Below are 16358 nucleotides of genomic sequence, written 5' to 3'. Positions count from 1 at the left end.
AAGAATCTACCTAGGTTCCAGCCTACCCCGTTCATATTCTTTCGAAGTAAACTAATTTCCAAGCATTTTCCTCTTATCCCTTTAATTTCTATTCTCTATACACTAAGCTGCCTATTTTCCTTTGATACATAAAAAGATAAGCTACGAAGGATCACTATTTTCACGAACAAACAAGAAAAAATCACTTAGGTACAGCTTTTTAGTTTTAAGAAAAATTTTTACATATTAAGAAATCTTACCGAAAAGTTCCACTCCAATGCCCCACTATGATATAGAGGTGACCTTTGCTTCCTACTGGCACAGCCCAACCTTGGTAAGTGCTAGAAAGGCTTTGACAATGATTGTGACAAAATGCCTATCTTATGATTACTAGCCTTGATAAGTATGGAAAGATAGTCAATCCATTAAGCAGATAGTTGGCTAAAGTAACCCTATGAAACAAAGAAAGATATAAATGGCCCTAATTGATACTGCTGTAACAGAAAAGAAGAAAAAGTTTAGAGAATTCTAGTTTTGGGGCCAGTTATAAACATTATCTCTTTTTGAGTGGAGAGGGTAATTGGGGTTAAGTGACTTGGCCAGGATCATATGGTTAATAAGTATCTGAGACTCAGGTTCTCCTGACTCCAAAGCCAGTGTTCTATCCACTGAACCCATTAAGTTTCTATTGGTATTCTAATGTGACCAATAAGATAGACCAGATCTTTAGATCCTCCTGGTACTTTCTTCACCACCCCAACTAGTTGTTCACTTGGTGATATGTCTCTAAATGGCATGTGAATGATCTTTCTGTCTACTAATAACTTGAATAATGTCGCTGGCCAACTACTGGTCAAAATGTTGAGGTTGAGAGTTCTGATACTTAGTTGTCTTCCAGTGGTCCCTATCTATAATTGTTTGTTGATTCGTTCACAAAAGAGAATAATTTTCTTTTAAGTTTTACAAATCAAGGCATTTCAAAGAATTCTTAATTTTCCATTTTTATTTGAAAGATGTGATGAAATACAAAAGCCACAGTGTTGTATAGAAAAATTCTTTCAAATAGAAATATGAAGTAATACCTTTTTTATGCTCATCCTGAAAATCCATCTAAAGACATAGGTTCTCTTTAGGAGAAGACGACAGTTCCAAAACTTAAATTGGCTATTTTGCAAAAACTTTTTTTCTTGAAGCCTATTATGAAATTGTTTGCCAGATTCCTAAACAAAAGAAGTGCCATAATAAAAATGGTCAAGCTGGTTTGTGAAATGAGATAAGAGATGAAAGGGGGAAGCAGTTCCATTGTCACGTGGCATGTTCTAAAACAGTTAATGTTTCTTTTAACATTTTGAAGCCAATGACTGAGAAAATAGCATCCTCATGATGCTCTTTCAGTATGTAACTGAATCAAATTACAGATATTTCTCCAAGTAGCCAGCTTGTTTTTGTTCATCACATGCTTTCTGATACCACTGAAAAAGTCTCATTTTGTGAGTCTCCTTTGGAAACTACAAAGGTCACTGATGTTTTGGAAGTAGTAAAAAGTTTTGGGAAGGGTTAAGGGGGTTGTTTTGTTTTTAATCAAACAAAACTTTGACTGGAAAGAAAAATCTTAACGCTTTGCATAAATAGAGCTGCAATACACGGTAATACATCTGGTTTCACTATTTTAGTGGAAAAGTATATTCTTCATGTCTTCATCATTCATTGTTTTTTTACATGAACAACAAAGACTTCCAACAATTCTGAAAAAAGTTTTGTTAGTTATCATACAAACCATCAACTTTATCAGAAGAAAATCTCTTGACTCATCACATTTTAAAAAGATTTTGTCAAAAAACTGGAGCAAAGAATTTTATTCATTACCTGGGAGATATTTTTAATTATAAAAATGGTATCAATGTTTCAATTTTAGGTCCTAAAGTCACCATTATGAATGCTACTGAAAAATCACAAGCTTTCTTGGCTAAGCTGCAGATATGGAAGAATAGAATAGAAGCAAACTTTCTTGAAAAGTTTTAAATACTAAAGAAAGTGTTTTACACCAAGATAAAGTTGAGATAAAAATTCTCTATCAATTTCTTTGAAAAGATAAATCTGTAAACATCAGGAAACATTTCAAAACTTTTTCAAAAGGTTTTTCTATCTTGATGGCATTACTCATGAATTCACAATCCTTTTCTTTTCTATAAATTGCATTGAAAGACCTAACACAGTCTATGTCCAACACAAAGTTTAACAAAACTTAATTCTAACTTGCCTTTTTTTAAAATGTTGTTTTCTGATTTGTATTGTTCTTGATTTTAAATATTTTTCTACTCATTTCAACACAAATTGATGAAGAAAAATGAAACCCTTCTCTGAAAACATTCCCTTTATAATTTACAGCATAGTAGTATTCTATCACAGTTATACGCCATCTATATTCCAACTGATAAGTTGTTTCCATTTCTTTGCTTATTAACAATTTTCAATTCTTTTGCATTGCAAAAAGAATTGCTATGTTATTATTGTACAAAAGTTTCCTTTGTTTACAACTAATCCCTCCCTTATCTATATATTTTCTTATTTATCTTTTTTCTGCCCTCTCTTTTCCTTCCCTCTAATTTCTCTGTTGACTGTAATATATTTTTGTAGCCAGCTATGTGTATTTTTCCTTCCTCTGAGTAGGTTCAAAGAGTGAGGTTCAAATCATTCTTGATTATATAGACTTCTATTTGCATGCTGATTCTGTGAGAAAATTTTCCTCTTCCTTACTTTTTCCCTAGTATATTCCTTTTTCCTTCCTCTTCTAATCTTCTTTTAAGATAACCAAAACATAAAAGAACCACTTCCAGGAACTATGTCCAACTGGACTCTTGATAATAGGATTCTGAGAGGACACATAAATCATCTTCCTATATTAAAATGTTAGCTGTTTATCCTTTACTTCCTAGCATTGTCCACTTCTGTTTATCTTTTCATGCTTCTCTTGGCTCCTCTGTTTTTATTTAGAAGTTTCTATGCAGGTCTAATCTTTTCATCAGTAATGCTTCAAAGTCCTCTATTTCATTAAAGATCCAGTTTTCTTCCAATTAGATTACATTGTTTTTCTGAATTATTCTTTGCTTTTGTCCCCTTGAATATCATATTCAAATTTTTCATTCATTCACAATAGGGCTGCTAGCATGTATGAGTCTGACGGCTTCTTACTACTTGAATTTTTTCTTTCTGACTGCCTGCAAATTTTTAAAAACAAAAAGCTCTGGATTTTGGCTATAATGTTCCTGGTAGTTTTCATTTGGGGATTTCTTTCAGGAGAAGACCCATTGCATCCCTTCAATTTCCATTCTGCCCTCCCATTTTAAAAAATCTCAGGAATTTTCTTCAATGATTCTTTCAATTTGATCATGGTTTTCAGGGAGTCCAATGATTCCTTTTTTTTTAAGAGTCTTCTGTGTATTTATTGTTTTACAGCAGAATGTCCAATTACACATAACCATAAACTGCCAAATAGTCAACTGTACAAAATAGTATATATAGTGCTTAAGCACAAAGCATTACATTAAAAAAAAAAAAAATACTTAAACACAATTTTATGGCCCTACCAAAACGGCATTTAAGCTAGATAGTCTGATTTGATCTGCCTCCTTGGACCCACAGTAACTGTTATTTTCCCCAAAATCAACAGAATCAATATACTGAATCATCATCAGTTCTACTGTGTGAATAATGGATCACAATAAATGAATCTCTTTTTCTAAGAGCTTTCCCCGGCTCCTCTACAAACATGATCTGATAAAAAAGATAACAGGTATTTCTTGAAGGTCTATGGTTCAAAACGTTTAAGTATGATTAAGTATCTCCCTGATCTATTTTCCTGGTTCCATTTTTAATTAGGATGAGCTAACTTTCTTCAAAATATCACACAGGAAAAGCAAGAAAGCTCCACCCATGCCTCTAAGAACACTGGACCAAGCACCCTTGAAGAAAGTTTTGTCCCCTCATCTTTAGCAATCTTCCTCTAGGAGTCAGTTGTGCCAGTGTGCCTATCAGCAACTTTGAGCTTAGACTGCACCATCATTTGCCACTTTATTACCAAAGGAATAGGAGACCACACCTGCCACAGCAGTCATTATTTGTGCATATCACCCAACTTATCACAATATAATAAAAACACAAATATAAGTGTTCTTGGGATCTGAGAGCATACCTTTTGCTACATCATAGATCCCAAAGTAGGTTGCTCTATAAATAATGATACTCTGCATTGAGACATTGAAACCTTGATACAAGCTAAGAATTCCGTCAGACTTGGTGATTTTTCATAAGGTAGGCCTTTGAATTCTCCTTAGTACCAGATTTCCCAAGCAGGTTCTTGAAAAATTCAAGAGGTAGCTAAAGCAGAGAAAAGGGGCTTCAGAAGCATCACCAGAGGCAAGATTGCTAGCAAAATACCCCCAAAATTGTGTGTGCTTATCCACTCTTCCCCAAAATATTTGCTTATTCTTATCCTTAAAAGCAAAGTTAAGAGCCTGAAGAGGAAAATATCTGATGAAATTTGCCAGAAGGAAAGCATCCCTTGTTTCTCTGGAATTTGGACTGTACAATCCATTATGCCCTTCTACTGCTTATTTGAAGCAATTTATTTACTTGCATGCTGCCCCTGCAATAGTAGCTTGAGTCTCTTGATCTGGTTCACCACAGTCTTAGAGATAGCAGTGGTGACACTGCCAGCTAAGAAGTCTTTGGCCAAGGAGATGGCCTGTTCATCATGGTTACTGATGTGGTAGTTGTTGGAGTGATAGCCGGTGACAGAGGACCAAAAGTTGGAACTTGTTGCTGCCTGCACATCCCCTTGCTACAGCTTGGACTGAAAGGGTAATCCAATGATTCTTAAAATTTTTCTATGTGCTATGAGATACTTCATATTTTTTTTATTTTTTTCAATCTTTTGACTTAAGTTTTAATATTTCTTGTTATCTCATGAAGCCATTATCTTTTATTTATTCTACTGTTAGAATCTGAACTACCTAATTGCTGCTTGTTTTTGAATCTGCTCCTTGTCCAGCGCATATTCTAAGGGCCAAAATTTCCCCTTACCCTGGAAAGTTATATCTAAGCATAGCCCCCTTCTGTAACCCAGAATTGAGTAATAAATAACTGAGCTGGCACCAGTTCCTCGCCCCTGTGCAAGTATAAGCCCCTCTATATGCTAGACTTGGAACCTCTTCCTGTTCTGGGGCATGACTTCTTACAACTGAATACTCAAAATACTATATTTATACTTAACAGATATTAATACTTAATTGAGTTGAATACTTAAATACTCCATTCCTTACTAGACTCCATCTCCAGTATCCATCTCCAGTATTGTTAATCTAGAATTAGAAAAATAATCACTAATTTCTGCCCCCTTGGATTTCTCAATCAGGAGTTAGTCTGATCTGTTTTCGAGATCTGTTTGGAAGAATTTGGAGAAAGCTTAGCTGTTCTTCATGCTGTTCCACCATCAGAGTTCCTAACATTTAAACATACTATAAGCATCAAACACTATACAGCTGATACCTGTATCTAGATACCTAGATAAGATAGTTTAAAGCTTACTGCTTCCTGAGTCATAGGAAATACTTAGGAAACAAAGGTACTAAAGTTCAACACTAAATTAAGATCTGAAGGAAGTTAAAAGCACAACAAAAGATATTCCTTAAAGGCACCCAAAATAAGGAAACTAGATATTACCCACCTATCTATATGTCAGATAGAGACATCTGACAGGGGAAGGCCTCTGTCTGGGTGATCTCACAAAGACCAAGCCAGTATTTGGACAAGAAATCTATAGAATAGAAGGGTCTCTACAATCTATAGGAAAAGTTCATCTTTGCTTTTACCTCAAGAAATTACAATTGGGGCAGCTAGGTGGCGCAGTACTTAGAGCACCAGCCCTGAAGTCAGGAGGACCTGTGTTCAAACCTGGTCTCAAGCAATTAACACTCCTGTGTGACCTTTACTTAAGTTATTTAACCCCAATTGCCTCAGCAAAATAAAAAAAGAAAGAACGAATTGGGAAAAAAATTTACAATTAACTTAGTTAAGGCATGAAATTGAAGAAGGGACCCCAAAACTAGAAAACTCCTTGAAGGAGAAAATCTCCTTCAACTCTGCCTCAGTGAGGAACCCCACCTGAGGGAAACAAGACAAACAATTTCATTCTGTTATCTAAGTGGGGTGGGTTCAGTCCTGAGCAAAAGAATTCCAACCCTACTGAATTAAAGAAATTCACTGAATTCTATTCAAATTCCAGCCCAAGCTGAAACTCAGCTAGTCGATGAGCCAACTTAGGACTCCATCACGAGCCCCCTTCAGCTTGTAGCCAAAGATCCTATTATAAAAGAGCCAATCTAAAATCCTCTCTTTGCAGAGGTTCTAAACATGCCATGCCATGCCATGCCAAGGAGGCCTCTGCCCACTGGAATAATATTCTTTTCCAGTGCTACCCTCTCTTTATCTCACCTATTTCCCTAACCAGACTTTATGCCTCTCTGTCAAAATTTCTAACCTAACTTCCCAATCCCCATAATAAACCTCTTTTCTCAATCTAGGTTTTGGGGTCTGTAAATTCCTTTACAGAGAATCTGCACCACCAGAAGAGGGTTCCCCAAAACTCCTATCCTTGCACTGAATCCCAAGGGGGTGCAGGGGAGCCAAACAGCTGCATTTGGTTCCCTGAACCCTGAGCCTGATACTAAGCCTCATCATTGAACTCCCTGACCACCCTAATGTCATTTTGGTTCCCTAAATCTAGACTTTATTATTTAGTTCCCTATGAATGGGAACCCTAAAATCTAAACCACATCATATTTCTGGTTCCCACACCAGGAGCCCCAAAAACTAGACTTCACCTTGATGCAGGTGTGGTCCCTTTAAGAATTGATTATTCCTTTCTTTCTGATTCCCAACCCCTCCTAGTTGATCAATCCAGGACTTTTTGATTCACAAATCCCGGTCCCTTTGAATTCAAACAGATGTGGACCTGTCCCAGCCCCACCTGGATCTGAGCCAACTTGGGACTCCACCCACAGGCTAAATCTCTCATTATGAAAGAGTTAAACTGGAATCCTCTCTTTGTAGAGGTTCCAAACATGCCAGCCTTACACCTGGCATGCCAGGGATCTCTGTCCACTGGAATCCTGTTTCCAGTGCCCTTCTTATTACTACCTTCACCTATTTCCTTAACTATACTTTAACCTTGCTTCCAAAGCCCATAAAAACCTCTTTTATCAATCTAGCTTTTCGGGCCAATAAATTCTTTTATTGGGGACTCATACCGCTTCTAGACCCCATTTAACTCCGTATCAGTAGCTGAACCCAAAGGGATTGCAGGGGAGCCCTATTTGATTCCCTGTACCACGAATCTTCCACTAGACCTCAATTAAACCCTAATCTCATTTAGGTACCCCATATCTAGATCTCATCAACCTTATCAAAATGTTTATTTCAACAACTATATTTGTTTCATTCTAATATACAGGTCCTTAGTTCCATTTCTTGCTTAGCCAGACAACTCACAAATAAAACCCTTCATTTTATGTTTATTGTGGATTTAGTTACTCTATTTTATCAATATATCTGTATTATGCTTTATGATATTTATTTTTTTCACTTTCATTTTCATACTTGAAGTTTTTAATTTAAAGCATTAGTAAATTGTAGCTATAGTGGCAAATTTATAAATGGAAAATAAAAAGAAATCTGGAAATTTCACACAAAAAAGATATATTTTTTTTTTGCTGACCCTCAAAAATTTGAAGAAATTTTTTGAAAATTTAAATTGTAAAGGAGAGAAGGTAAGCAAAAGTCCTATATGTTTGTATAATACATAACATTTTCTATCTACCACATAAGCTGCTAACTAAATATAAACATTTCTGAAAAGAATTCTGAACCAATGAGAAGCTATCTGGTAAAGCACTATATTAATGAACTGAATATATAATCTATTCGTCTATAGGAGATACTGATGTAAACTGAGATCTTGCGGGGAAGGGTGGTCCTAGGTTAGAAATCTCAAAGCCCTCTGGAAGGGGCCCCACCCCTCCATTCATAGGAGAAACCCCCAGATAAATAATCTCCTAAAATTCAATTGGAGCTCCTGACCTGGGGCATAATCACTACTCTCTAGTGGATTGAAAATTACTCTCTCTAATTGCTCCCTGGCTTGGGATAACAAAAATCCAATATAATCAAAGGCTATGTGCCCAAGCCTTTGCAAAAGTCCTAACAGGATTTTGCCCATTAAAAAAGTTGTTTTCTTAGAGAAATAATGCCATTTTTTGCCACAAACCTCATGCCTGTATTCATTCAGGACTACAAATTTACAAAGCCTGGGACGGCCAGGGGACCCCATTGCTGTTAGGGGATCTCTCAACCCTTATTTCCTCACACCTCAACAATATCACTCAAAATATCTCACCTCAGAGAGACTAAGTCACTATCTAATGTGTTTGGTTGAAATTATTCATGATTTTCTCAAATCTGATAAAACATTTATTTATGAAGCCGCATCTATTTTCCTTATACTTTTAATTTTCCAGGTACATACAGTTTTAACTTTTAATGGAAAATGCACATTATTATAACAGATGCAATTCTTTTTTTAAATAGCAGTTTATATTTAAAAACACATAACCAGCTAAATTTTAAAAATTTATTATTGCAACACAGGACAATAGTCAAGGACTAAGTCCAATGACACTATGTGACTGAATTAAGTAAAATCCACTAAAGATACTTCTGAAACTGATCCCTAATGAATGGGCCTGACTGGATGAAGTATTTCTCAGTATTGTCACATGATCCCTGTCCCCAGAATTCTGGGACCTTGGGGAGGTCATTTGATCTCTGAAGGGATGAACTCTGAACTCTGAGATACAGGAAGTGGCAGGAAGTGACCCTGTGGGAGGCAGCCAGCATGGGTGACCATTGGTCAAGGCCGGTTATGTCCTTCTGGTCTATCCAATGAGAAAGCTCAAGTCTTTTGCTTTTAAACCCCTGGACAAAGCCAGAAGCTGGCCAGGTTCCAGCAGCTCCCAGATGTGCCTGGGCCTCTCCTGCAGGGATTAGATAAATGCTTTCTCTTTGTACCTGAGGATGTCTCAGATTAGTTAATGGGATTAGTTAACCCCACCCGCTCCATACACTAAGAAGCATCTCAAGGTCAAGGTCTCAGTTTTTGTCCAGGAATAACCCAGGCTTTACTGGGGAGAAGAATAGAAGCAATGAATTTAGTAGAAACACAGACCTTAATATTTATGGTCACTCAAGAATTCAGGGCATTTTTCCCACATGGGAGCCTAAATCCCAAATAATTCTCGGGGCAATTTCACTGTGATTTTTAAAAAACAAGCTAAATTTTCAGAAAGGAGCCTTTTCCCCAAAAAATATTTAATTCCTATTGATTTTTATTAACATTACCTTCATTTCTTTCATATTCTTTCACCTCCCTTGTTCCTTTGCCTTATACAAAAAGTCACTCCTCATAACACAATATAAGAGAGATGAGGAGAAAAAGCAATTCAGCAATACCAACACATCAGCTAACCCTGATAATAGATACACAAAGTTCTATGACAGTAATCTCCAGTTTCTTCAAAGAAAAGAGGGTTCTCATCTCTTTTCTGAAGCCACATGATACAGTACAGGATTGACTAGGATAGTCTGATGGTTAAGGTTCAAGACTTAAAGGAAATGGGACATTTATACTTCATTTAATAGTTTAAAAAAGAGAGATTTTCTCAGTTATAACAAAGGAAGTTTACTTAGAGAATAACAGCTTACAACATTGCAGCTAAGCCCGCTTGCAGCTTTCTTCAATCATTAATAAACATTTATTAGGCACATACTGTGTGCCAGACACTGTGCTAAGTACTAGGGATACAAAAAGAGGCAAAATAATATTCTTGTTCTCAAGGAACTTACAATCTAATGGCAGTGACAACATGTAAAAAAATAAACATATGAAGCAAACTATATACAAAATAAATAATATTAATTAAAAGAGGAAAAACTATAATTAAGAGCAACATTGAGGAAGGTTTTTTGTAGAAGCCTTTTTGTTGGGACTTCAAAGAAAGATCAGTGGAGCAGAGGGGAGAGAGAGCATGCCAAGCATGGGGCACAGCCAGAGAGAATGAAGAGCTGGCGAGGAAGCCAGGGTCCCTGGGGAGTAAGGTATAAGAAGACTGGAAAGGCAGAAGGGGACTAAGTTATGAAGGGTTTGAATCTCAAAGTGCCTAGACATGACTTTTACACCTAAAGCACCAGAGAGCTGTGTCACTGGCCAGAATACTTCATTCCTTGAGACAATTAAGTTTTCAGGACAGTCTTTAATTTTTAAGGAAAAAATTAATCCAGCACCCTACAGTGAGAGATCTTGGAACTTCCCATCACATACAACCATTATAATGATGCATTTGTAGCTGTATCTTTGTATAAGATATAACTATAAGCATTAGGCATCTTGTTTTCCTGGGTTTGCTTGCTTCATTCTGACAGTGCATATAAATCTTCCCATGCTTCTATGAATTTTTCATATTTATTTCATGTGATACTATTAGCATATTTCATATGCTAAATATCATTCTATCCTATTTATGTAATGTTGCATAATTTGTTTAGCTACTCCTGTTGTGCCACAATTCTTTTATTGTCCTGACTCAGTCTCCCTAAATTGTTCTGCTTTAGTTCCTAATTATTCTGGTCAATCCTACAAAACCACCTCTCCCTCTCCCTCCTAATCATGATGACCCAGATAAGGAGAAGGATCTCCTATCTTAAGCATCATCAGAATGTCCAGTGCCTCTCCCCATTCTGTAATCCCAATTTATCAGATGTCCCCCATATCTCCCCCGACCTTGTCAGAACCAGTTTGATAGTCACGGTTTCCACTCTCAGTACTCTGACTCTGCCCCTGCCTCGATCCACCCCCTGGTAGCTTGGAGCCTCGTGCATATATATGTCATTGAGAATTCACATTATTTGCTGGCTTCTTGGAGACGATAGTTTCATTCAGCCCTGGAACCAAATCATAGATCCATTTGATCCCAGTAAATCTCTCCCTTTCAAATAAATTATTAAAAACTCTCTAATCTCTATCTTGCCTCAGTTTCTCTGGCATTACACTCCCCATTCAAAATATATCTATTTGGCTTCCAATTCTTTGCTATCACAAATAATGCTACTATTTTTTTGTCTTCTGTATTTTCTGTCTTTGCCCCCTCCACTCTCCCCGGACGACACGTGTTGCACTAGGCACTCTGGATGAAGGGTATAAATATAGTTACTTTTAAAAGGGTAATTCCAAATTGCTTTCCAGAAAAAATGGGCCAATTTATAATTGTGCCAATAACTTGTGCCTTTCTATAGCCCCTTCAATGCTATTCCTGACAGGAGGGACCCTGAAACTGTCTTCCTTGACTTTTGGGGTGAGCCTTGAAACTCTCCTGACAGAGATCCACCCTTTGGGGCAGTTCAGTGGTTTCATTAAGATTGGCCCAGGACCACTCCCTACTTAGCTGAAACTTAAGTGGTCTCATTTAGCTGGAAATCTATACCTGATGGTTCTATTAAGTAACTACACCTTCTATTGAGCTGAAAACTAAGTACTCCTACTTAGTGGAACATAAATGGTCTTATTCAATTAGAAATCTAGGCCTGGGGCCAGTGACAACATTGAAGAAATCTCATTCAATTGAAACTTCAGTCTCAGATTTCCTATTAAAGGGCAATTTGGGGGTCATTTCTTTGCAGAGGCCTAAAAGCAGGAATCATGCTATGCCAAGGGAACTCTCTTTGGCATTGCTGCCTGCCAGGACCCCTGCCCACTGTGAAGACATTCTTTTCTCAGCGTTAAGCCCTCAATCTTTCTGCTGGGATTTCTCTGCTAGGATCTTATCTGTCAGAACCTTGCCACTGAAGAAGTCAGTCTTCTAGCAAAAGCTGATTTCTCAGTGCCAAAATAAATTTCCTTTTGCCAGTCTAATATTTCAGGTTTGTGAATTCTTTCACATTGGACCTTCTCCGACCAAAAAAGGTTCCCATGACTCTCTGCACTGCCATTAACCACATCATTTGGCTCACTAATCTCATCATTCCCACCTTTTCACTTCGTTGCCCTTTTACTCATTCCTGTGATTTTTAACATCACATTCTTCTTTTACTACACCACTAAGAGAACTATTTCTTTCTACCACACAATTTTCTGTTGTTTGTTTGTTTTTTTTCATTTCCTTGGTGACTAATGAATAAATCCAAAATACAAATACTTGACCCCAAATGCAAACAAGTTTTAAAAGCTATAAAAAAGGATAGATAATCTCATATCTCAAGAGCCCAATAAATCCCCAACTCACCTGACATCCACCTCACCTCCAATGTGCATGATAAAAGAACCATCAGGCTGCTTAAGGGAGTAGAGGTATTCTAGGAGTTTCTCTCTGAGACACAAAAGAGAAAGAAGAATTTAGTGGATGAGTATCTGCTATGAGTAGATGCAAATCTGCTGTTTTGGGATTCTGAACCAGATTATACCTGTTGATGACATCAAAGGCCTCTTCAGTGCCAATGATACACAATGCATTGACTGCTGCATATGTGGGTGCAAGGTGTGGGTGCTGACCAGGTCCCCCTCCAAAACCACCTGTTGGGCTTTGGCATCGCTCTAGAAACTGACATACACTATAAATGGCAAAAGAGAAAAGGAAAATCAGAATGTGCTACATTTACAAATCAAAGCAACAAACCCAAAAAAGCAGTTCTAGTCCTTTTACTTTTAAAAAGAAATAAATGAGTTGGTACTTCTCTCTCTATTTCCTAGCCCATTGTAAGAATCTTTTAGGCAAGGTAAGTCTTACTATAAATAGATTTTGCCATTAAGAACATGCTAACAAATGAAAAACTGCTCTCCAAAAAGGAAGTAGTACAAAAGAGCGTCTCCACAGAAAATGAAGAACGTTTCGCTTATTCAATGGTGCCAATTCTGTTCTTTTTTAATTTGCTAATCTGATTTTGTTTCTTTACCTGAACTAAAATGACCTACCTAGAAAAGGAACAAGACTAAATTGTTGAGTTTGAAGGAATTCCATCTTGTCTAATTATTGCCCAAAGTATGAATCTTAATGAGCACATCACTGACAAGGACTCATCTGGCTTCCACATGAATATGAAGGCCATTCCATTTCTGAACAATCCTAACCTTTAAGACCTATATGATAAGTTCATATGATGGACTGAAATCTTTCCTTGTAATTTATACCCTTTGGTCCTAAGTCAAACAGGGTTTTATTCCATATGACACTTTAAATATTTAAAGATACCTATCATGTATTTCCCAAATTCTCTCTTCTCCAAGCTAAAAACATGACCAAAATCTCAGGGATTTCAATTATCATCTATACCAAAGCTAAACACAATACTCAGGATGTAATTTAAGCAGGTCTATCAACTCCCTGAATTTTGATTCTTAATATATGTTAAAATTATACTGGCTTTTCTGGACAACATACTACACTACTGACTCCTGCTAAATGTGTGGCTCACTAAAACCCCAAGGTATTTTTTTTAAACAATTTTATGTTTATTTAAAATTCTGAATATCACTATTATATTATGGAATCATTTTAAAAATTCCCCACCTCACCTTTCATTCCTATCTTATTAAAAACTGAGAGAAAGAATGAGAAAAAAAAAAGTCCTTTTAACATGAGCAAAGTCAGGTAGAACAAAATCACACAATGACCATGTCCAAAAAATGTTATATCTCTGTATTTTTTATTTATCAACACTCTTGTCAAGAGATGGGACACAATCCTAGGTCCTATAAAGAGATGGCTGGTCACAGTATTGATCAGAGTTCTTTAGTTTTTCCAAATTATTTTTCTCTAAATGATGCTGTCCTTGTATAAACTATTCTCATTCTGCTCACTTCTCTCTGGATCCAGATTCTCTGGAACTAGGATTCTCTTAAATCATCTTTTGGTTCATTTCTTAGAGCACAATAATATTCCATCACATTCACATACCACAACTTGTTCAGCCAATTCCCTGTCTAAGACAATCTAAGACATCCCCTTAGATTTCAGTTTTCTTTTTTTCCCTGACTTTTTACTAACCTCATCAAGATCAGGGCTAGTTTTCACTGTTTACAGCCAATAATTCTCTACAACTCTTCCCTACTTGTTTTGCTTTGGATTTGAATTATTTCTATACCAAATTGGGGGGGAGGGGTGAGTGGAGGAGGATTGTTTCTTTGTTTTGAACCCTCCTTTGCTCATTTCAGGTAAGAGTGAAATTCATATAATGCCAACTATCCCCACTCTTTTAGATCTGTATAACTTTTCATATGCTCCAATTATGAGAAACAGAAAGTTTTACTTCTTTTTCCTATATTTTGCAATGTATTTTTCTTTTTATGCTCTTTCTCCTTTTTGAATGCACAGAACTAAGCCTTATTTTGGACCTGTTTCTCTTACTTAACTCCCTGAATGTCCTTTGAAGGTATTATGGTTCTGAAAAAATTCTTACTCCTCTCCTCCCAAAAAGGGATGTTAGCACTATAAAATCATACAGCTCCAATTGCTCAAATTAATTTACCTTTGAGGTTTTTTATGACCCTTGTTTTCACATTTCAAAATTCCTATTCAACTCTGGTTTTTGTATCAGAAAAGCTTCAAAGTCCTATATCCATGAAAGGATTTATATTCAGCTTTGCAGGACAGATTATTTTTCATTGTAAGCCTCTCTCTCTTTTGCCTTCTGAAATATTATATTACAAGATTATTTCCTTTAGAGTAGAAGCTGCCAGGTCTTGTGTAATCTTGACTAGGCATCCTTCATACCACAAGTGATTCTTCCTGGGTATTTGCTGTATGCTTTCTTTTATGTAGGGATTCTGAATTTTGTCTATGAGACTTCTGAGGACTTTTCCTTTGGGGATTTCTTCCGGAAAGGAGGTGACTGGTAGATTCTTATCTTTACTTTTCCCTCTGGTTCTAAAATATCTGGGCAATTTCAATTTATGAAATATAGTATCCAGATTTGGGGGCGGGAGGGATGGTGGACCATGGTTTTTCAGACAGTTGAAAGATTCTTAAATGATCTCTCCTTACCCTATATTCCAGGTCAGTTGTTCTTATATTATATGTTATTATATTTACTTCTATTTCTTTAATTTCTGCTGTCATTCTAATATCTCTTGCTCATAGAATCAGATTTCTGTTTGTTCTATTCTAGTTTTCAGGGAGTCTGTTATTTGGATAAGATTACTGTAACTTTCTCTTTTAAACTATTTACTTTTTTTAAAAATTCTTTTTCCAGAGTTTTAATTGTCTTTTTTTTTTTTTTTTAATTTCTTGCTTCATTTCTCCTAGGTATTCATGGAAAGCTTATTCCTGTGATTCTCTACATGCAGTTGTAACAACATATTCTTCATCTCTGGGGAGGGAAGGAAACTTTAGATTTGAAATAAATTATTTTACTGCTTAGTATTTTCTTTTACTTATTTATGTCTTCACTTTTAGGGTATAGTTGTCAGTGTTATGGGTCAGAACTCTGACCTTGAAACAAAGGATTCTTACAAGTTGCTAACTCAATGGAATTGATAAAGACAATGATTGTTCAGCATGGTGCTTAACTGTTCTCTAATTCTGTACATGTACTTTGTTGGTGTTTTTTCTTCTTTAAATATAATATAATAATAAGATGGTTCTCTCTGGGAGAGAGGTTTCTCAGGGAGGTTTTCTGGAGGCAGCTTTAGTTTCAGTTACAAGTAAATAATCACCCAAAATCGCAGCCAGCTGATAAAAGTTCAGATCTTTTATTGTGTCCTTCAATATCGCCCGGTTAGCTCAGAAGCCTATCTCTCTGCTTGGTTCTAAGAGCTCTTGCAGCTTTGTCCTTGGCTTCTGCCTCTGCTTTCTTCAGCTCCAGCCAGCACCAAGGTGGAAGATGAAAATGAATCTCTCTTGCCTCGGAGATAGGGCTTGTGGGCTTTCTCCCAGAGTGCTCCTCTCTGACTCCAGTCAATGTTCTGAAGTAAGACTCTCCAAGCTTTAAAAGCTTCCTCTATATATATATGTGATCTCCCAAAGGTTAACTCCTCCTCTGAGAGAGAGGGATTATGGGTTATCTCCCAGAGTGCTTTCTGGCCCTAAGAACTTCAAGGGAGGTGTGAATTCCGATACCTCTTTCTAAACCCTGAAATCTCCCAAACATGTGAACTCCAATGAGTACTTAAATATTTATTGCTTCTATGAGCTCTCTAAAGGTGTGAACACAAGCATCGTTTCTATCAGTTGTATTTAGTACCTTGTTTCAAGTTCTGGCCCAAAATATCTCCTTCTAAG

At 36.6% G+C, this 16358-nt stretch overlaps 1 protein-coding gene and 1 pseudogene across 1 annotated transcript in view; both read right to left on the bottom strand.

Annotated features, from left to right (window-relative positions):
- The window catches only part of FNTB (farnesyltransferase, CAAX box, beta), a 76345-nt gene that overhangs the window by 15360 nt on the left and 44627 nt on the right, over positions 1 to 16358 (bottom strand). The window contains exons 5-6 of the mRNA XM_031952721.1: positions 12547 to 12693; positions 12369 to 12452 (exon numbers count right to left, since the gene is read on the bottom strand). Coding sequence (XP_031808581.1) covers positions 12369 to 12452; positions 12547 to 12693 — 231 coding nt within the window. The remainder of the gene's footprint in view (positions 1 to 12368; positions 12453 to 12546; positions 12694 to 16358) is intronic.
- Positions 3406 to 6100, bottom strand: LOC105750412 (annotated as a pseudogene).

Source organism: Sarcophilus harrisii, chromosome 2, assembly GCF_902635505.1.
Source record: "Sarcophilus harrisii chromosome 2, mSarHar1.11, whole genome shotgun sequence".
Taxonomy (NCBI): Eukaryota; Metazoa; Chordata; class Mammalia; order Dasyuromorphia; family Dasyuridae; genus Sarcophilus; species Sarcophilus harrisii.
Note: the sequence above shows the minus strand (reverse complement) of the source record. Positions and strands in the feature narration are given on the sequence as shown.